The sequence below is a fragment of the Ctenopharyngodon idella genome, chromosome 19 (assembly GCF_019924925.1).
Source record: "Ctenopharyngodon idella isolate HZGC_01 chromosome 19, HZGC01, whole genome shotgun sequence".
Classification (NCBI taxonomy): Eukaryota; Metazoa; Chordata; class Actinopteri; order Cypriniformes; family Xenocyprididae; genus Ctenopharyngodon; species Ctenopharyngodon idella.
The window spans coordinates 17,030,916-17,053,679 of NC_067238.1; the positions used below are offsets into that span (position 1 = coordinate 17,030,916).

A 22,764-nucleotide genomic window follows, 5' to 3' on the forward strand; every position below is an offset into this window, starting at 1 on the left:
AATTATTTTGCGTTCCATGGAATAAAGAAAAATTGTTGTACGCTAAATGACAGTAAACTTTATGATATGATTACATGTTTTTGAATTTTGGTGAACTTTTCCTTTAATGAAACTAGGCTAAAACATCATATAACCCAAGAAATAGCTTATCAGAACTGAACTCAAATTGTTCATAGACCGACAAATTCACAAAAGCCACCAAGGAAGATCTTCTGGAAGCTGAATAATATTCTGATCCACTACACTACAACATTCATCCCAATATGCCTCAAAACACCAAATGTTATTCAAATAAAACTACATTTTGCTGTCACAAATTAGCTGAACAACGTGTGAAAATAATCATTTGACTCACCCTCAAGGCGTTCCTTTTCCTGTGCAATATTCAGTTTGACACAATCACAAAATCCACCTTTAGCACAGAAAAATATAATCACACCTTTTATGAAACACTAATGCTGCTGGACTCCAGACGCCATTTAGAAAATTATGCAACTCACACACGACACAGCCGTCTGAGTAATATCAGAACAAGTGTGTCCTGTCAGGAGATTATGAGACAAGAATGACAATCACGAACAGAAGCCATACAGAACTGAATGCCACACCTAACGCATGTGACTGAACATATGGAATACGTCATGACTTGAGCAATCCTGCAAACACAAACAATGTTCTGCTTCCAGTTTCAATGCATTTAGCTTAAAAGCAGAAACTAATTACACACAACATCCTCTGAAACTGGGAAACACCATCATACAGGCCTTAATTCCTCACAGTGAGTAGTTTCAGTTCAAGTCAATTACTCTTTTATATGTAGTGCTCTTGACTGTTTGTTTAAATGTTTGTTTTGTTGCTTACTGGTGATTTGTAGTTCTTTTACCTATGCAAATAATAAAACATTTGAATACCATTACAAACAATAATGTACACAACTAAACTGATTAAGTCATCTCGTAAAGTACTGTCCAAGTTTTACTGCTAACTGTTGCACAAGCACAATGGCATAAATCACCTTCGTGGTGAAGTAAGTAAAGAACAAAAACCTTTATAATATTTGACCAGTAGGTGCTGCGGTCATCAAATTTACATGATATTCTCAAGTAATTGTGGCAAAGATGCATGCAAATTTTTGTGTCAATATCCAAAAGCGTTACAGAAATACCACCTCACTTCCTGTTTGATGTCTTTGCCAGCAAGTTCGTTAAGTAAACGTTGTCAAACACCAAAAACACAATTTGTGACTTTTATGAGGACTGATCTGAGCCAAATTTGATGACAATTGGATAAGTAGCAAAAAAAAGTTGGCAAAGTGGTTCAAAATAGCAGAAAGGTGTAAAACATTATAAAATAATAGTAGTCCATTGGCTGGAATACTAAGGCAGGTAGGCAATGACAAATTTAAACATGCAAAACTATTGCAAAGTAGTGATGTCGCAATACTGGAATTTCCAACTTCGATACGATACCTTGAAAATATATCGATATTCGATACCATTTTCGATACAACAGGGAAAACTGCCATATATACTGCCATACAGATATTTTTATTATTCTTTTGATAATTTGGGTAATTTTGTAAAATAAGAACAAATAAACAAATTGCAAATGATAGCACAAATAAATACAACAGAATAAAGAGACAAATGAAAAACACACCTTTAAAGGCACACTATGTAAATTTTTGCTGCTAGAGGTCATCTATTCAAAATAAAGGCGTAGCTTGATGACACCGAGATTGAGAGCGGAATCTTGGGAGATTGAAAAAGAATCAGGACGGGACTCAGGCAGAAATCATGTTCATGGATGAGATTATTAACGTTACTGTAGTATGAAGCAGAGCAGGGCTGAGCGATGCTGGAGCTGAACGAGGCCGCTGGAGCGTTTGCTGGATATTAGATACATTTGAGTGTGTTGAAAATGATGTTATAGCGTTCGCTCTGCGGCTGCTGTGAGACAATTGTTCGACACTGCAGTAAGCTAGATCGATATTAGAATATCATATTAATAAATGCTGGATGGCTTGTGTTGCTAAATGGCATGCAATTAATTATAAAACATATTGTATGATGGAGAAAATGCTGTATTACTGTTACTAAAAATAAAGCTGCGTCTGATTACTTTGTCAAGTGGCTAACAGCATAGAGGCGTGATAAAAACATGGTACTCGTGGAAAATCAAGAAAACGATACATTAAGAGTAAATGTGTTGAGCTATGTAACAATAATTCGTTTTCTGTCTATAAATGTATCCAGACATTGTTCCCTTGTCTAATAAAACATGTAATATATTAAAGCATCTTTGGTGTGTCCATGGTTTAGACAAAATAAAACCGGAAATCAAGGGTAACACATGTATGATGTCACTGATAGGCAACGCACAGACACGATCCGTGTCCTGGTTAAAATTGCTTATTTCTCTGGATTTAAACATTCTTGGAAACATCTGGGATAATGCAAGTACACAAGTCAACAAAATATGTAACACTGTTCTAGTGGTTTTTTGATATTTTAATCCAAAAATCTTACATATTGTGCCTTTAAGTTTTTCAGGTGTATTCAGCTAAGAAATAGTACAGAAATGAAAGTAATCAAATACAAAATAAGACTGGACAGTCTTCATTGTAGAAGTTAAATACAGATTAATGCTTACAATTAAAGTTATAAAAAAGTTATTCAGTCAAGAGCAGTGAGTGATTTTCTCTTTGTCTTTTGTTCAATTAACATGACAGACAGCAGCAGGTTTATTAGGCTGCTGTCACTTTAAGAGATTATGCACGGATCCAATATACTGTTACACAACGTTTTCTCTCAACTATTCACATTCCAAAACTGACTGTATTTACCTGAATATTCTGCAAGATGGCATTTTGACAAAAATGTGTATATTTGACCGATTAATCATGGTAAGCCACTCAATTTGGTATTCGGTAAGTCTTTAAGAGGCAGCTTTATGGTGTGAGCGCGACACCCGCGGTAATGAGTAAAATTATGCACAATAACTGCAACCACGCACTGAAATTCAGGAACTGTAACACCAACACTACTCAACCAGCGCGAATGAGACGAGTGAGTAACAGGAGGCAGGTGTGTATTCATTCACCGTTGGAGAGAGAGAGCGAAAACGCGTAGCTGGTATCACTGTATTGATACTGCAGAAAACGCAAACAATGACTAGCTTAATCTTAAGATTATCTGACTCTGACTTGAGCCTGATCAAATGAAAGCTCAAAAAAGTATGTACGGTGGAAATTGCAATCACAGTGTGCATTTAATTAGAAGGGAAAAAATAATTATTTCTAGGCCACTTGGTTGAAAAGTTATTAGCTGAAATGTACATGAAAAATTGAGCTGTTGGGGGCACTTGAAGGAAAAGAAAAACTCAATTTTATTAAGGCTGCAGATAAGGAGGCAGCACAAATCTCTCATTTTTCTCAGAGCCGTGAGTGTGCTGTCAAATCTGCAATGAGTTATAAACCTCTTATTCTTAATGACAGCTCTGCGTTTGTGCTCTAAAGGGCTGGACCCTGAGGATGCTGCGACGCTGTCAGTGCCAATTACACGACACAGACTCTAACACATTACAACCACTGACATTTGCATATTTGCACTTCCTGTCTCTTCAGACTGTATCGTATTGATTTGAATCACAGATTAATGAACTGCCTGTGGGTCATGCATGTAGACCAGAGAGTGGACATCCACTAGAACACTGACAGTAATGAAACTTCCCAGCACAAACAGACCTCTTTCACACATTAATAAGCATCTGTGTGTGCAGTCTTAATAAAGTGCCATTTAAAGGCCAGACATGGAGCAGATCACTGCTCAGGGAGGAAAATCCAAACCACAGAGGCTGGAATGATAACAGTGCAAGAGAAAAAGTAGAACTCCCTTAAGGGCTGCGTTAGTGGAACGGCAGTGACACATTGCTATACTTTTGACTATCGGCATTAAGTCTGGACAGCTTATTCTGCCCAAGAATAATACAGGAAAAGACTTAAACTGTTTGTTTAATCCGAGAACCATTTTACAGTAAACAAGTCATTTCGGTATGGCTTTCCCGATTACGTTCTCTCTTTACTACCCCACATGACAGCATGAAACAACATTTTACTATTCTTTCTTAAGTCGTTCATTCTCTATCAAAATGTGCTGCAGCAAACACACCAAGGAAGTATTGTTATATACACGCGTGATGCATCTGAAGGCATGCGTATTCATCGCCCATTGGAAAAGTGCTGTTATATAACTGAACAACAAACAGTAACAGTATATCCAAGTCTTACCTTCTGATCATCTTTGTGGGATTTAATTAAAAAAAAAAAAGCAATCAATTAATCCAAAGGGGAGCTGCAGTGTTGCACAGCTGTCAAAAGACTTGCTTGCTGTCCATTTTCAATGTGAGATGACGTGAGCCTCGACTTGAACCTCAAAGTCTTGGGCCTCGACTTGAACCTCAAAGTCTTGGGCCTCGACTTGAACCTCAAAGTCTTGGGCCTCGACTTGAACCTCAAAGTCTTGGGCCTCGACTTGAACCTCAAAGTCTTGGGCCTCGACTTGAACCTCAAAGTCTTGGGCCTCGACTTGAACCCTCAAAGTCTTGGGCCTCGACTTGAACCTCAAAGTCTTGGGCCTCGACTTGAACCTCAAAGTCTTGGGCCTCGACTTGAACCTCAAAGTCTTGGGCCTCGACTTGAACCTCAAAGTCTTGGGCCTCGACTTGAACCTCAAAGTCTTGGGCCTCGACTTGAACCTCAAAGTCTTGGGCCTCGACTTGAACCTCAAAGTCTTGGGCCTTGACTTGGACCCAAAGACCTGAGCCTTGACTTGGACCCCAAAGACCTGAGCCTTGACTTGGACCCCAAAGACCTGGGCCTTGACTTGGACCCCAAAGACCTGGGCCTTGACTTGGATCCCAAAGACTTGGGGCCTTGACTTGGATTGGACCTTAAAGAGACTTGTGAACATGTCTGTTTCACAGTAGGGCTGGCTAATATCTATATACTGTATATAAGTTGACAGAATGCAATAATTCTGACTAAAATATACATTTTGCTAAAATATTCACTGTTGGACATTAAATGTGCCATATGTAGAATTTTAAACCTACAAGTAAGTGTATTTTTATGACAGCAGTATCTGTAATGGGGTAATCAAAAGCAGGCAAATATAATTAAGCTCAGATGACTGAATGTGTTCCTCCTACCAGTTAACATTTAGTCTGTGCTTTTTTATTTTATTTTAAATTATAATTAACAAAGCACAAGGCATAATGCGATTACAAATAATGTTTTTTACTCATTTTAATGTAACAGCATACACTAAAAGATCAATCTTGGGATTTATCGGTTCACCAATATTGATTTCTTGCTTTTAATCAACCTTCATTTTACTTTCTACTAAGTGCCTCAAACTCAATCTCTCAGCATCTTTAATGCCACTAACCCAGCAAATCCAATAACTCAACAGTGATTTCAACCAGCTCTTGTCATTTCTGGCTACAGTACGCATCAGACAGTCAATAAACAGACTGTGGCTGGAGCAATCTGAGGCTGAAACTACTGAAACTGTCAGTGAAACCTATGAGTAATGTTCAGCTGTTCTCTGCTCACATATACTCCAGATGATCACAAAACATGCCATGATAACAGCAGAACTCATCAGTACAACTGTGTTCTTTATGTGCCAGAAGAACACCAGCCACATCTGCATCTAATCTGCTGTCAGATGAGCGGACATGACTGTGATTTTATACAAACAGACTGGACTCTTATCTCTCATATGATAGAGGTCATTTCCTTTTATAATCTCGTCGTTCCTTTAAAAACAGGTTGATCATCTGCCCTGCAGTGACGGGAAGGAAAGCAAACCGTGTGACTGTTGTATGAGTGTGCACTCACATTACACAACTTAAAGACATACAGACTGCATGCACACACACTCAAAAACGCACAAGGCTCGCATCCATCCATGCACACCTATACTGCAAAGACAAATAAGCACTTACACTCTCACCTACATGCATGCATACACACACTCAAACATGTAACACAGAAAACCATGCAGTGAGCATGTACACACACACACACACACACACGTTACACAAACACTCAAATACATACATTGGCACTCAAACCTATGCACACATGTACATGTACATAAGCACTAACACTCATGCATAAACATAAATATACTCAAATAAACCCATGCACACACGTACATACACTCAGAAACACACATACATACATACATACATATGCGCATGCATCCACGCGCGCGCATACACACACTTCAGCAATGACAGCTCGTGCATAAACTGTGTTGCCAACTGCTTAAAACAGCAAAAGCAATGTCAGTCCTTTATCAGCCCTTCTCATCTAACATGTCCACATCTGTGCGTGCTCATATGAAGTTTGCAAAGACACACATAAAAGAGCTCAGTTTGTTTAGTCAGACACATGAGATGAACCGCCACGCCATCGGTGCATGTACACGAGACATATTCAAAGCTTTCACGAAGGCTGTTTTTGAATATATACTCACTTATCATGCTATTTGCACAGCCTCTCTCCCGCTCGTCTCGTTTATGTCTCAGTTAGTCCATTAACGCTGAAATATCTGAACACACGCGAGTCCTTCAGCAGTACTTTCACGCACTTCAGTCTAACATGGAGCGAGTTAGAATTTCTGATTGACAGCGGCACGGGCCAATGGCGGAAGAGCATATAAAACTCAGCGCCTCGTCCACAAATAGCAGCCAATCAAATGATCCAGGAGGCGGTGCTATACGGTTTCCACTAGCGAGGTAGACTGTGTCTGTTGTAACTACTGTTAAATGTATTCAGTAATGTGCCATGAGTAATTCATGATGGTATAGACATGTTTTGTGTCCTAAATTAGATTATATAAGTACATACATTTAATTTTAAATATTTAAAAAATAATAAAATGCATACAAATAAGTCCTATCATAATGAAAAACCTAAGGAAGATAGCATTGCAGTCCTACAAACTACTAATGGTGGTACCATGGTATATATCATACTTTGATATACACTACGATACTGATTGCTATATTCGTGCACATATTCTGGAGTCCAATGTTACTTTCACAGTATATTTGGTTTACCATAGTGCTTTTTTGTTAGAGATGTTTAATTCCCTTTGTAAACATGTCCTACATAACATTATATAAGAATATCTCTACAATTGTTATAGGATTATCAAGGATAAGTATAATTGCTGCTCTAAAAAACACTGCAGTGGTCTATTTTTCAGGGCATGGTATCAGATATTAAGACTATGCTACATATATGTGGTATATAGGGGTGAATTCAGGTTGATTGGGACACTTTTTGCCATTGAGATGACTGGGGAAAAGTGTCCCAATCAACCGGAATTCACCTACTATGGTACTAAATGATTACCATGTTTATGTACCATGGTATTTTGAATTACTCCTTTCATATCCATAAGCTGAATTTGGCATGTACCATTCAGGGTTATTATACTAAAACTAAAACCATAAACCGCTTCTTGAAATAAAATAAATGTTAACTGAAATAAAATACCTGCAGCCCTGTGGAGGATGAAGTATTTGGAGAATGGATGGTTGAAATAAAATTAAATATTAAAAAAACCCTTGCCTAGGCAACATTACTCATTTTAGTTTTACTTGAAATATTAAAATAACAAACTATATAACCTAAAATGAATAAATAAATAAAAAATATATGGAAAATAATTTTAAAAAACTAATATAATTGACAAAAACACATCAAAATTACTAAAATTAGAAAAAAAATAGAAATAAAATAAAATCTAATCAAAATATTAATGATAAATGATAAAAATAAGTCAAATTTAAGAATTAAAACTATTTAAGGTAATCATCAACATATGCTGCAACAAAAACATTCAGACAATAACTAGAAAAAAGGGTTAATATGTGTTTATTTAAAAGGCAAAATTATTCTAACAAAAAAAATTGTGATTCAATTACAAAATAAATCTTACAAATCTATAATATGGAAAGATTGTTCAAGAAAGATTGTTCATATGGTTCAAGATTGTTTTTCATCAATGTTCATATACACATTTACAGCAGAAACAATCACTGAGGACTGATCCTGAACAAGTATGAAAGTGCTTTTAGAAACAAAACTGGCTCATTTGTGGAAAAAACTCATTAGGAAATACACAAAAGGGCTCAAAAATAAAATAAATGGATTCTCTTCTGTATTTTTGTCCCTTCTTTATGCTTTCCAAAGTAAAACTATTAGCTAGTTTTCTGAAGATGCTGAAATGACTATTTATTCCCCAATTATATCCATTTATATTTTTATTTTAGATCTTTAACTTTTAAATAACCACAAACAGATATTAGTCCTTCATCAGCGTAGTGCTGCTTGCACTAATGCTCTGTATTATACTGGTCAGGTTTTATGTACTATAATATTGTGTTCTTTTCTTTATATTGAATACAAGAACACAAAATAAAGTCCTTGATATATATATTTCACGGTGTGATCCCGGACAGCACAGCAGCCTCATTGAGAAGATTTCCAGCCTCCTTCCTGTACTTTGGACTCGATTCTTTCGCTCTTCGTGCCTCTCTGAGGTTTTCCTTCAGGTTGTCCACCAGCCTTTTCTGCTCTTGGTGACTGGATTCGGCAGCTTCCACCTGTTTGGTCATGGTGTCCTCCGCCTTCAGAAGCCAATCGATCATTTCTTGGAGTTTAGTGGCCACAGATATGACCGCTTTGGCAGCTTTGCTCAGCTCTGTGATGTTCTCTTGTGTCCTCTTCAGGTCGTTGGGGATTTTGGCCTCTGACCTCACCATCAGAGTGAAGTCATATCCTTTAACCTCCAGACTGATGTGGCAGTTCTCTAATGGAGGGAAAGTGAGACACAAACTAAGAGAGTACTTGAGAGTAAGGAAATAAAGGTGAAGGATGTGACTTGAAAATTAAGGTTACAGATTCAGTGTCCAGTAGGAATGATGAAATAATTTCTGAACTGTTGTGTCATGTATGCTTGAGCAAGACACCAAAATCATATTTACTTTATATAAAAAGAGTATTCTGAATGGCTAATTACATGCAACATAAACCTTATATGCTATTTTGATCCTTTTAATGTATCATATTAATCCTAGATAGACTCTATTTGTAATACTGCATTATAAATAATGTGTTTTGCATAAAGTTGTTTGAATATTTTGTGAAACACTGACTGCTCTGTCATGACGTGTGCAGGCTGTGCCCCCTGCAGGCCGTGTGTGAGGGTCTTACCATGTTCCTCCTTGATTTTCTTCAGGCATTGAGACAGACTGTCATTAGTTGGGCATTTGTAGCGATTTGCAACAGTCTGGAGCTTGTTCTTCATAGTTTCATAGTCCTCATGCTGTTTGTTGAACGTTTCGGCAACATCACTGAAACGCTCATCGAGGTCACTCACACCAACACGTCGGGCTTCAAACCTGTCAGTCTTCTTAACTGCATCTGCTAGAAGATAGATAGATAGATAGATAGATAGATAGATAGATAGATAAATAGATAGATAGTCAGATAGATAGATAGATAGATAGATAGATAGAGAGATAGTCAGTCAGACAGGTAGACAGGTAGGTAGGTAGATAGATAGATAGATAGATAGATAGATAGATAGATAGATAGATAGATAGATAGATAGATAGATAGATAGATAGATAGATAGATAGATAGAGTCAGTCAGACAGGTAGATAGATAGATAGATAGATAGATAGATAGATAGATAGATAGATAGATAGATAGATAGATAGATAGATAGATAGTCAGACAGGTAGATAGATAGATAGATAGTCAGTCAGACAGGTAGACAGGTAGACAGATAGACAGATAGATAGATAGATAGATAGATAGATAGATAGATAGATAGATAGATAGATAGTCAGTCAGACAGGTAGACAGGTAGACAGGTAGACAGATAGACAGATAGATAGATAGATAGATAGATAGATAGATAGATAGATAGATAGACAGACAGACCAGTTTTCCTTGGAGTATATAGATAATGGAGGCCATAAAACTGACCATTAGCTGCTGGACGTGATCTTGCAGACTGTATTTCTAGACAAACACAAACAGACAGACGTGAGTTGTAGATGTGAGTGATTGTTCTTCTAGAAGTAGATAATAGAGAACATAAAACTGACCATTAGCTGCTGGACTTGATGGTCTTCCAGATTCTGTTTGTGTTTTACTGTTTGACTGGAGCAAAGGTTCTCTCTGTAAGTGATGGTAAAGTGACAATAAAACCGAATATTTTATACATGAGAACACATTCATAACATAAAGAAGACAAAGACTTCTCTGATGGCATCAAAACTTTTAAATTAAAACAAATTAAAAACAGAAACAAACAACCGTTCACTTAGAAATATTTCCACATACTTTTCTTTTACTATAATCATATTCTTGCTTAATGTTTACTTTCCTGTATGACAAGCTCCACAGATGACCTACTTTTACAGAAAGTAAAGGCTTGTGTCCTGAACTACTGGAGCGTGAAAACAGATTGAAAAAGACAAATCTACTGAAATAGTTCATATAGTCAGTGTTAGACTATGTGTTTCATATCTAAAACAGTGAAAAAGAAGAACGTCAAAGCTTTTGTCTTGTATAAATCCACCTGATATGAATTGCTCCGAGTTTAAGATTTCATATCTAACCAAATAAGCAACATTTTTTGTTTTTTGTTTTAAATCCACCCGCAAAATCAAACAGGCCTAATCATGAACCCAGACTCATACCTCATCGTCTCCGCTGGGAAAGGAACAACAACATCCCATTTTCAGGACGCAGGAGTTTTCATTCCCATAAAAACGCTTAAAATGAAAGTTGTGCGTTCGCAGTGACGTCCGGTCATGTGCTCCACATGACAGACAGGTGCATTAGTTCAGTTCACCTGCGTAAAACAACGCGTATTGAAATGACAGAAACAAAGCGTGTAAATGTATATCGTCTTATTTCTCCTCGTCAGCCTGGTTTTATTTCAGTATGTGCTTTTTTTCTGTTATTAATGTTCTTGTTTTGTCAATAGGCTAAAGCACAAAAGCAAATCCGTCATAGCAAAAGTCAATCTTCCCAAACTCGTTTAACCACCGAGAGATATTACATGATACGTGCTGCTTTCATTTAAAGATTAAGCAACAGTTTGAACAGACAAATAAAGTGCTTTAAATTAATTATAAAAATTCAGTGTAAAAATAACGGCATTATATTTATATTTATACTCAGGAGACGATTTTTAAGGAAATAATACGATAATAATATTAATATTTTTCCCCATGAGAGCCCATTAGCGAAATAGCAGTTCTCTACAATAGCCTCTAGGGGTCGCCATCGGCTCACTTTTAATGCGCTCTGCTCTCTTATAATATTGTACCATACTTTCTTGGTGTTTATCTTGAATAGATTTTGTTGTTTACTTTCTTAGGTGTCTCTGCATTGAATTATAACTCTGTGCTTGCTTTTTTCAAAACGTTTTCATGGCTCTGAGATATAAACTAGAGCCTATAATAGCCATTTAGGCTAGCTGTAATCATGAAAACACCCATTCCATCAGAAGGTGAAGTGTGCACTAGACTAGTGAACTATCAAGAAGACACACTGTGATGACACACAGCACAACTTTGCTTGATTGGTTTACTTCTTGCCCCAAAATGCTGCTAGCTTGGATTTGAGACACAGACAAGAAAAGCTGTCTAGGTAGGCAGCTCACTAGACTTTGAGACACATGATGCTGTTTAGTTAGTCAGCTCAGATGGTGTCTCTGCTATCACACATGCAGGTTTTGTGACACAGCCACTGGTTTGTCTTTGACTTTGCTTGCCAAGTGCTTGAAAACACAAAAGAAAGCAGCTAAACAAAGCTTAACCAGCTGTTGGTAATTTGCCTTCTTTATGTGCCGCTACCTGCTGTGAAATGGCGCGCTGCGCGGGTGGGCCGCGCGCACTGTGATTTCCCGCGCACATTGCGCTGGTACCGTATCATTTCGCTGTCATCCGCGCGCCCGTTTGCTGAGCGCATAAGTGAAGGTTTGCGGAATAAAGCAGTATTGATGGGGGACGTCTCCGGATGCAGGTGTTTGTGCTGACAAACGAGAAAAAGCGCTTCACTAGCTACTAATTGAGCAGAAAACATGGGGGAAAAAGAATGAGACGCGCATTATCTGTGGGCGAAGAGACGCGCATCCAACCAGAGCCATCACACGTCAAACACAACAATAGCGCTCAGGATTAGATGAGGCTTAGCTTCCAATGACTTTATAAATCATTGAATTCATTTACAACAGAAAACGAGTTTCCTGCACTCTCCTACACATGATGAAAGTGACTATATGGAGAAAACTAGTGAGCGGCTTCAGCATTTCGGGCATCACAGCAACAGGGGTTTTCAAACTGGGTTCTGGGAAAGTTGAAAGAAAAACTGTAAAAAATAATAAATAATAAAACTAAACAAAATAAATAATCATATTAGAATTAGAGCTTTCAACCCAGACATCATTTTTGGGTATCTCAAACTCCTAGTGAGCCAAAAACAAAAAGGCATTTTGGGCATTTTAAAGTCAACACGAAACGGAAGTTTCAATTGTCTTTTTTCCCCCCATTATGATGAAACGGCTTCTTGAACGAGAAAAAATGTAGGGTGGGGCTTGATTTTGTCCATCGGAAATCGATTGGATGTTTGGATCTTTGTCGGTTGCTATCGGTGGATCTCATGTGAGTGACAGGTTGCCCCGCCCTCGCGCCGGTGAACATGTCATCAGAGAAGTTATTTTGATTAAAGATTATGAGGAGACTTTTTTTTTGTTAAAATGATGTGCACAGTTAAATCATTTATAATGAATACCACAATATAAATAAGAATTGTCCATTTTGATTTCATGGGAATTTTAAAGCCACAATATGTAAATTTTTCGCCGCTAGAGGTCGCTTATTCAGGCGTAGCTTGATGACGCCTTGATTTCGCGGAATCATGGGATGCGTTGTCTTCACGTCTGGTGGAAAAGAATCGACGGGACTTGGCCAGAAATCATGTTCATGGATGAGATTATTAACGTTACTGTAGTAAGAAGCAGAGCAGGGCCGAGTGATGTGTGAGCAGAAATGAGGCCGCTGGAGTGATTGCTTATGAGAGACGAGCGCGACACACGGCTGGAGAGCAGCGGGACTTTTATTACGCCGCAGTCGCCGCTTTCGCTTCTTCTGGTCATTCGTATTTGGGGTAAAGCAGCGCTGTTTATCATATTAGATACATTTGTGTGTTGAAAGTTGTTATAATGCTACTCTGTGCGTTCGTTCGGTGGCTACTATGAGACACTTGTTGCACACTGCAGTAAGCTAGATCGATATTAGGCATGGTAAAACGTGGTACTCGCAAACAATAAGACTAAACATGTTGAGCAATATAACATGATTAGTTTTTTGACTATAAATGTATCCAAACAGTTGCTTGTCTGTCTAATAAAACACATAATATATTAAAATGTCTGGTGTTTCCATGGTTTCTACAAAATAAAACCTGAAATCGAGGGTAGCGCGGGTATGATGTCATTGATAGGCGACGCATGTCCTGGTTAAAATTGCTTATTTGTCTGGATTTAAACATTCTTGGAAACATTTGGGATAATGTAAGTACACAAGTCAACAAAACAACTGTTCTAGTGTTTTTTAGATATTTTAATCCAAAATGTTACATATTGTGCCTTTAAGAACATAGCGTGAGCTCTCCGAAGGCAGCATTGGGTATATGTAGGCTATAGTGAGTGAGATATACTATAATTTTCATACAATCCTAAGTAGTGTGTATGGCTGCCTGCAGTATACCATGTATATCTAAAGTTTAGAAAGTTACATGCTGAGTTTGATCAAGGTTGGAGCTAAACTCCGCAGGAAAGTCTTGAGAACCCCTGATACCATAATATATTCTGTCAAACTAGTTTTCTGGCTCTGTGGGTCGATGGTTTATAGCTGTTATGTAGGCTAATATCTTCAACAGACCTTTGAAGGTCTGTTTAGCTGCGTTTATAAATGCAATATGCACTTTATAAGTGTAATCATCGCCCACACACGCATCGTGTAAATGATAGGTGTCCGCGTGAGGCATTTCCCGCGAAACTGCAAAGCGCCGCATTCTGGACTGTTCCATTCTGATCGCAGGCGCGTTCGCGGGGGGATGCGGTAGAGTCAACTCTCACATTAACGTTAACAACGGACACTTTTTTGTTTTATATACTTTATTACATGTTTGTATATGTACTATCTAAAACGTATTCTGTCACTAAATCGAATTCAAAGTGAACTGCTGACATCTTTCGTGATTGACTCAACACAAAATGTCCCCTCCGTTTCCTCACGCCCTCCTGTACGCTCGTGTTGTTTTTTAAACCATTCATTCATTAAAGAGTTTTAATCACACACTGATAAGCACGAAAAATCACTTTAATTCTTAAAATGATCAAAACCCGCAAAGCGTCATTGAAGGTAAGAGCGAGAAGGATTTTTTTACGTTTAAAAATGTGCTTCTAATCTTAGTGACAAACAGCGATGATAACAAAAGTTGAGTAACTGCAGTGGACAGAGAGAGATACACACAGAAAGTTAGCAGCAATGATCATCGTTTTTAAAGCGTATATACATAATGCATATTCAGCAAATGTAGTAAGATTTGTGATTTAACTTGTGTTTAATGTAAAATGTAGTGTTTATCTATTGAACTGCACGCGCTGATCACTTAAAAATGAACTTTATTTTGCTTTTGGTCTACTTTATTTTTAGTTTATGTATATCTTTTGATGCATGCTTCCAAGTTAATATAATATTAATAATAATAAAGGTCAAAGATAATAATAATTCTAATGATAATAATAAAGGCTGAAGATCATATTAATAATAATCAAGTGATTATGTTCTTATTTGATGCATTGTTATTGTTATTATTTATAATAAATTGTAATATTATAATAACAATAGCTTTCTTTTTCTTCTTTGACATTATTGTTATGCATACTACTACTACTACTACTAATAATAATCATAATAATATATGATTAATTATCATTATTTAATGCTTGTTCCAGGCGAAGCAGCTGGATGTGACGGATCTGTCCGAGGACAGCAGGGACAGCATCCAATCCAAGGGATCCTGGAAGCCCGTTAGTATCATCTGCAGAAATTGTGGGGCCCCTGGAACTGATTTGCATTGGGATTTTTGCTTTATTATAATTATTTTTTTACTAATGGTATTAAAAAAAGCACAAAGTTTGCTGTACTTTGATGTCAAACACTTCAAATGAATCAGCTATTCGAAATGAAACACGGATACCTGAACAATTATGGCTGTAACTTGATGAAATCAGCAGCAAATACAGAAGTAGCTGCAAAAAATGAATAGAATGAAATATATGAAATGCTGGAAAACCAAGGAATTTCAAATATATGTACCCTGGTTCTTTTCTCACCCTGGTGATCTTAGTTTTCCACGATTTGATTGTACAAATGGTCCTGGGAATTGAGTTGTTGTGATTCACACAAGCAGAACACAATAAAACGCTGCCGGTCTCAAGACACCCTCCATCTGTCGTGAGGAAACCCGAGGGTTCCTTTACCTCCTACAAACAATGCAGGTCCAATAATGCAAAAGTCCAAGATGTGTGATTCACCAGGCTAGTTCACGTCCTGTCTGATTAATTAGCATTTTGCATTTGTATTAATAATATATATATATATACTAGAGAAAATGCAAGACCATGGCAGGTCTCCTTCATTCTGTTTATCTCTTGTGATTTGGCAGCAGCAGCAAAACAGCGCTATTAATAATTGAGTTGGTTTTCGCACAATCCAGGAATAATAATGTGTTCTGTCACTCTCACGTCGCAGGATGTTTGCTTCAGGTCCAAAAACATCCCAGATGAGCTGGCGCAGGCCTTCATGGACACTGACAGCGAGGGGGAATTCCAGGGTTTCTCCAGGGAAGAGTGTGATTGGAAAAAACCAATGGTAATCCCATTTACTTGGAATAAATGCTTCAAAACAAAACATTAATATTCAGATAGAATCATAACAAAATCATTTCACATGCAGAGTGAGGGGTCTGATGAAGACAGTGACGACAACGGCTTTTATTCTGATGGGGAGGAACCAGCGTCTAAAAAGAAGCGCAGCTCTGGACTGTGCGTCGCATTCAAGTTTCCTGCCAAAAAAAGCCCCGCCCCTAAACGGAACACGGCCAAAAAAGGCAACAAAGAGGCCACGCCCACAGCTCCACCCATCAGCAGCAAGCCCGCAAGAGGAAACAGGAAGCGGCGTGAACCGGAACCATCAAAAGAGCTTGTTTTATGTGAGAGTAAACGTACTGAGAGCCAATCAAAACCCTCTGATCACATGACCAATGTGGAGAGTCTACTGACAGACGAAGAGATGCAGATACTGAGCAAAAGGGCCAAAAACATTCAGGAAAATAAAGCAATGGTATTATTTTAATTCATTTTGTTTTAAAATGATATTTTTTAAATACATTTTATTTATTCAAATGGTTTCATATATATTTGTAACAATATTTAATATTTTAAAGTATTTTCTTTAGAAATTAATTTTGTTTTAAAAATTAAAATATTAATTCAAAACAGTATTTTCATATATATTTGTTACATATTTAATCATTTATTATAATCATATTTTAAAATATTAAATTAACTCAATAGTATTATCATATAGTTGCAACATATTTAATCATTTAATAAAGTATTGATATAAATTCACTTTTTATATACATTTTTTGTAATATCTTAAAAACAATCTTTTCTTGCAGCTTGCAAAACTTTTTGCAGACTTGAGTTCTTTGCCTGAACTTCCTTCTAAAACGACACCTACAGTAAGAGCCCACAATCACCTGCAGCAAACACCTACATAGAGCTCAGACCTCACAGAATATACTACAAAATGACTTTCTCTCTTCCAGTGCAATTACAAAATGTATGTTGTTGTTTTAATGATGGTTTTTCTTTGCCCTAAATAGAAAAAAAAGAAGCCATCCACTCCAAAACGTCGTTTTTCAGAGGTTCAGAGCGAGAGACGTAACCCGGGCCGCAAGGCGAGACCCCCAGAGCATTTTGGGATAGAGGCGGAGGACAAACCGGTCCCTCAGAAGAGACAGAGCGGCCAAATCGACATCAAGCGCCTGATGGAGGCAAGAAACAGACACAGATCACTGAACTGATTTCATTAAAGTTATTTAAATGTAGTGTAGTGATAGTGAAGGCCAAACAAGCACCATAACAGTCCTAAATAGACACAGCAATGCCGACAGCAATTCCAGTCTCATTTCCTGTTACAAATTTACGTTACAAATTTGCATAATGTCTATAGCGTATAGTATTCATTGTCTGTCGACAAACAATGTCTGCTTTGAACCTCAAACACTGTAGTTGTAACCGAGACTGAAAGAGTTTGATTCGTGTTGTTGACATGTTGAGAAGACATGATAGAAGATATGATAATGGCAATTGTTTCTGACACACACTGTAATCGGTCGACCAATCGCAACAGAGTAGGTCATCTGACCAATCAGAGCAGAGTAGGAAAGGCAGGGTTTAGAGAGACCGACTCCTTTATCAAACCATTTCAGACACTGTGAGAAAAGAGCTGATGCTGCAATGAATAGTTTTTTGACCATGGATGCATGTAAATCTGTTGTAGGAGACGCCAATTCAAAATTAGGAACCTTTAAAAAGCATAACAGGGGCACTTTAAATTAAACTATAAATATTTTTTATGCTATTTTTATCTATTAAATCTATTATGTAGTATATTTTCTTTATTAAGGTAAAACATTAAAGATTATTTTGTATTATATTATTTGTATTTTTGGTGCATTATGTTTCCCTGAATCCAAAAAAAGTCTAATTTAAAAATTCCCGCCGTGAACTTGAGTTTCTGTGAAGTTTTGTTTGTTGATCTCACGCTGGTTTGTTTTTCACGTAGGTGAAGGAGGGTCTCGGGGACGTGCGGCCCAAGCAGAGGAAGCGGCGCTCTCGTGAGTCCATCCGTATGCCGGAGGACATCACCGAAGAAGAGCTGGAGAACGTCGCCGATCGCGCCAAAGACAAGATCCTTGATAAAGAAAATGTGAGCGGTGCATCACTGTTGTGTTGTTCGTTTTACGTGTTTGTTTATGATGCATTAATGTGACCCGTGCGCTCTCAGGGCAGCACATGTCACCAGTGTCGTCAGAAGACCCTCGACACCAAGACAGAATGCAGGGGGATGTACTGCCAGGGGGTCAAAGGTCAGTTCTGCGGCCCTTGTTTACGCAACCGCTACGGAGAAGACGTCCGCACGGCACTGCTGGATCCTGTGAGTCGTTTGAACCAGTGTTATTGTTCACTAAAATTATTACAAATAACACTAACATGTTTTATGCATGCATTTTCTGTATAAAATGTTAAATTCTAGATAATATTCTATTCAAGAAGATGGTGAAACTTTGTAATAATTAACCATTTGGGCTTTTGGAAACATTTAAACACAAACTGCAGTATGAAACTGGAAGTTTTCTGCAAGTGTCCCAGCCGTCTCATGGTGTCTCTTGTGTTTCCTGCAGACGTGGGAGTGTCCCATCTGTCGAGGAGTGTGTAACTGCAGTCTGTGCAGGAAGCGTGACGGACGCTGTGCCACCGGCGCTCTCACCAGACTGGCCAAATTCTACGGACACGACAATGTCAAGGAGTACTTGGAGAGGTTAGTTTTTCCACAGGGATTCACAAACTTTTTACATATATATTGTAAGTATATTCTTAAAGTCCCCCTGTGGAGAAAATCAAGTTTTTAATGTTGTTTATATGTTTATGTGGTGTTTTTATTATGATTTAAGACAAACCGTGTGCAAATTCATAAGTCAACACCATTGCTGAGGATTTTTCTGTTCAAAACTGCAGTCTCAAAAACACAGTTTGAAATCGCCCGTTTCCTGCCATCACAAACATGTAACCAATCCTGCCAATGAGGGGGCGGGGCTTTTCCTATCATTATTTCTAAGGATGCTGAGTTTTAGATAGCAGCTGCCAGACTCTGAGATAGTGAACAGGAACATGGTTTGTGCAACACATTATCAGCTGTTTGATAACGTAGTCAAGCAAAAGGCTAATCATTTCACTTATCGTTATGTGTTCGACGTTGTAGAGAGCGATACATAAACGCTTTACCATTCTGATACATCAACTTGTATTTTCACTTGCCATTGTGTAGCGTTTACTACAGTTCGTGACTGGATCAGGTAGTCAGAGATGATGTGAGTGGAGGCGGGGACTAATTTGCATATTCATGCTGCCATGTATATTAAATGAAGTAAGGGTGTAGAGTTACATGCAAGCTATTTTAAAGCATGAAGAAATTATTTTCACAGGGAAAAAAACTTATTAAAATATGTGATTGTGATTATCAAAGATGAGTTAATGCCTGCAGGGGGACTTTAAAATAATATTTCAACAGTTTAACAACAAATTTGCATGTTCACGGTTCTCTGGTGTTGATCACATGACATGCAGGTAAACAAATAAAATATTTCTTTTTTTTTTTTTATTAAAAATGTATTTTTTATTACATAGATCTGTATTATACATTTTAGATATTTGACATTTTTCTGAATTATTAGCTTTTCAATGTACAAACCACACTCATGACCCTCATAATAATTAATTAAAAAATCATAAAATCAAGTGCAATACTAATTTTTTTTCAATCTATTTTATTAAATATTTATTTATACATTTTATTTAATTTTTCCATTTTCCTTATGTAAATAATTATTAGCTTTTCATCAACTCACAAACCACTCTAATAAATATTTGAGAGATTTCACACTTTTCTGATGTAATTATTGGCTTTTTATCAACTTGTGTAAGTGTGTGTGTGTGTGTGTGTGTGTATATGTTTTTTTTTTTTTTTAGATATTTTACATTTTTCTGATGTAATTATTAGCTTTTTATCAACTTGTAAACCATGATTAAATAAATAAATAATAATAAAAAAAATACACACACTGACCTATATATATATATATATATATATATATATATACACACAGACTATATATAAGTATAAGTCTGGTTTATCTGATTTTTGTAAAAAGTCTCTTTTCACCATGCAGTTAATTCCTGATAAAGTCAAGTGCCGTCATACATTTGTTTTTCCTCATTGAATATCCTGTTTCACTTTGAGACCTGTCACATTGCAGAAGTCAAATGTGAATGCAGTTTCATACTGATGGTTTCCTCTATACATGCAGATACATCAGCATGAGTCTGACCTGTGTGTGTCGTGATAACAGTGACAGACAGCTGCTGGTCTTCAGTCTGAAGGATTTTAACGTCGCTCTGTGTTTTTGTTTTAAGTCTACAGAAGGACGTCGAGTGAAGCCGGATCGTGTGAAGGAGACGCACCTGTGTGGACTCAAACTGAATCTACTCCACATGTTTTACTCCTGACACTTTTAAAGTTTAGCATGGAAACACTGACGGTTTAACACCGTGTTCAGCACGGATATGCAAATCAGTAGTTTCTCTTATACTGAGTTTTTACTGATTTTTATTTTTGTTTTTATGAGTCAAACTGTACTGTTCTCTTGCATATTAAACAGAGATATCATGAAAGCGTGTAACAGATTACAGAACCTTCTCTTATTTGCACAATTTGTGTTTTTCTCTCTGAAAACTTTTTGGAAGTTAGAGTTTTAATAAAGGTCCTTTTATTTCACATTTTAAATGGTCTTTTTATGTTGTGAAATTGAGTATTTCAGTTTTTAAAATATCTTCATGATGTTTAATGATCTGTTTAAACCTATTTTGTTAAAATTTTGGCAAAAAAATATAAATTGAGATATATATATATATATATGTAATTTCTGTCTGTCTTTCCCATCTCTCTGGTTTAGTTTGAGTGTATATGAATGGAGTAAAGCATATCATAGATGTTATCCAAAGTCTTTCTTCCTCTATTAAATATCATAAACATTATTTGTCTAAAATTGACCTATTTAAAACATTACAATATATATATTTGAGCATATTTAAACAGACCAAACTTATTTGCCAAAATAATTTGTATTTTATATAGCCTTCACCAAGCCATTTTCTTGAAAGATGAATTCTAAGATAAATTTTATTTTTAAGACATTTTAAAACCCTTCTTTGACTTTTCAATACAGCTATCTAAAATGAATGCTGTGCTGCAAAATCAGATAAATATATTTGAAATAAAATATAAAATATTAGATATTTTAAAATAAAGATTAGATATAGATTTGTTTTTGTTTTTTTGCAAACCTGTCTCTATGCTGAGAGTCATGAATTCCTAACCAGAGAATCTATGAATCTCATTATCTGTTTATCCTACAGTATGAAATATTAACATAGAACTGGTGAGACATGTCACATGAACAGTTTTTGTAGAGACAGGTGCTCGGTTACTGTCTCGATGCAGACTGAGTGAGTGTGACACACACACACACACACAGCAGCTGTTAAAGTGGATAAAAGCTTCCCTTTGGTGGCGCACTGCAGGTACAGAGCTGTCAATCAAATGAAGAAAAGAACAAAAGAGATCCGCCCACCTGCCCACCTGAAACCACCTCCACACATCATCATCATCATCATCATCATCCTCCCTCACTCCTGCCCTCCTGTCACTGACTTCACCACTCGGCAGATACTCAGCGATGAAGTTCTTCTGCAGTTTGTTTCTGGCGTCGGTGATCAGAATGACATCGATATAGTGTCACATGACCTGTCATCAGCAGCGTTACATGCTAACACTACTATTTTGTTTAATTTAATACTAAGTTTTTAGGGGGTTGTTCAAATGTCTAACACAAAATATGAGCACAAAATTAGTAACTTAACCGATTTATTAAAGAAACAGGTAACACGTTTTTAATTATTTAAATTTACAATGTGCAATACCTTTGTTAGAGTATTCATCTTTGCTAATGCTAGTTGACAATTATAAAATGGATCGGTACGTGTCGTGACAAATCGGGTCCTCCCTCGAAATCGGGTCTCCCCAAACTGTCAGTTAATGCCTATCCTAAGTATATACGAATGATATTCATTTAAAATACCCATATAGCTTACTATATAGTGCGTAAGAAAACAAATTAGTGCATAATAGAACCAATTGAATATAATTTCTTACACTCGATTAACTGTTAATTAATAAATAATAATTATAATAGCCTAGTAAGTGATTAATTGATCATCATTCGTTTTATTTATAATGGAAATATTTGGACACTTAATTTAACACATAATTACATTAAAGATGATTGTAAATACATGTAGGGTAAGTGCAAATGCATATAAAAACAAAGCTTGGCTAATCGTATGCTATGTACATAAGCTAACTAATACAGACATAAATGGTCATAACGTAGTTTTATTGTAACATGATTTTGTAGGAATTGTAAACAGGCGCTAAAGAGAATACCTATTAAAAGCAATTTGAACCGATGGGATCGTGTGGGGTTCTAACGGAGACCCGATTTTTTTTGGGGGGGGGAGGGGTGGTCCCAATTTGTCACTACAACTGTCCTTGATTCTGAGTGGTTGAGCCGCGTTCGAATCCGAATATAGAGTTCGAAATTCGAATACGAATATGAACACGTACTTGTGACGTCATTACATTGGAATTACTGCTCTACTGCATCTGTGTGTTGCAAAACATTG

General features: G+C 36.9%; 3 protein-coding genes across 5 annotated transcripts in view; 1 reads left to right on the forward strand and 2 right to left on the reverse strand.

Moving 5' to 3' along the window:
* Positions 1-6,712, reverse strand: part of hycc1 (hyccin PI4KA lipid kinase complex subunit 1) — a 39,214-nt gene extending 32,502 nt beyond the window's left edge. The window contains exon 1 of one of the 2 annotated variants that reach the window (XM_051873827.1): positions 6,546-6,712. The gene's annotated coding sequence lies outside the window, so the exon portion shown is untranslated. Of the gene's footprint in view, positions 1-355; positions 571-6,545 lie in introns of those variants that run through there. The other variant, XM_051873828.1, reaches the window with a different exon arrangement.
* A 1,226-nt stretch (positions 6,713-7,938) lies between these two features.
* si:ch73-345f18.3 (paramyosin) lies at positions 7,939-11,152 on the reverse strand. Of its 2 annotated transcripts, none has more exons than XM_051873647.1 (5): positions 10,796-11,152; positions 10,199-10,271; positions 10,077-10,112; positions 9,296-9,505; positions 7,939-8,891 (listed from the first exon to the last, which is right to left on the reverse strand). In XM_051873647.1, exons 1-5 carry the CDS (start codon positions 10,832-10,834, stop codon positions 8,521-8,523), a joined length of 729 nt encoding a protein of 242 aa, XP_051729607.1. In that variant the 5' UTR covers positions 10,835-11,152; the 3' UTR covers positions 7,939-8,520. The 2 variants fall into 2 exon arrangements, with proteins under 2 accessions (XP_051729607.1, XP_051729606.1); XM_051873646.1 differs by having other exon boundaries at positions 9,296-9,508; positions 10,796-11,148.
* A 3,216-nt stretch (positions 11,153-14,368) lies between these two features.
* On the forward strand, positions 14,369-20,806 carry cdca7b (cell division cycle associated 7b). The gene is made up of 10 exons (XM_051872679.1): positions 14,369-14,530; positions 15,127-15,201; positions 15,926-16,045; positions 16,130-16,516; positions 16,857-16,919; positions 17,064-17,234; positions 18,029-18,172; positions 18,251-18,400; positions 18,648-18,784; positions 20,437-20,806. The coding sequence occupies exons 1-10, from the start codon at positions 14,501-14,503 to the stop codon at positions 20,456-20,458; spliced, it is 1,299 nt and encodes a 432-aa protein (XP_051728639.1). The 5' UTR covers positions 14,369-14,500; the 3' UTR covers positions 20,459-20,806.
* The last annotated feature ends 1,958 nt before the right edge of the window (positions 20,807-22,764 follow it).

Excerpts from the sequence above, each read along its gene's own strand:
- si:ch73-345f18.3 (XM_051873646.1), bottom strand. The coding sequence starts at position 10,834 with ATGGGATGTTGTTGTTCCTTTCCCAGCGGAGACGATGAG. Across the intron at positions 10,113-10,198 it reads ATCAAGTCCAGCAGCTAATG|AAATACAGTCTGCAAGATCA; the intron begins GTCAGTTTTATG and ends GTGTTTGTCTAG. Across the intron at positions 9,509-10,076 it reads ATCACGTCCAGCAGCTAATG|CAGATGCAGTTAAGAAGACT; the intron begins GTCAGTTTTATG and ends TCTATCTTCTAG.
- cdca7b (XM_051872679.1), top strand. The coding sequence starts at position 14,501 with ATGATCAAAACCCGCAAAGCGTCATTGAAG. Across the intron at positions 16,046-16,129 it reads GTGATTGGAAAAAACCAATG|AGTGAGGGGTCTGATGAAGA; the intron begins GTAATCCCATTT and ends TTTCACATGCAG. Across the intron at positions 18,173-18,250 it reads AGATCCTTGATAAAGAAAAT|GGCAGCACATGTCACCAGTG; the intron begins GTGAGCGGTGCA and ends GTGCGCTCTCAG.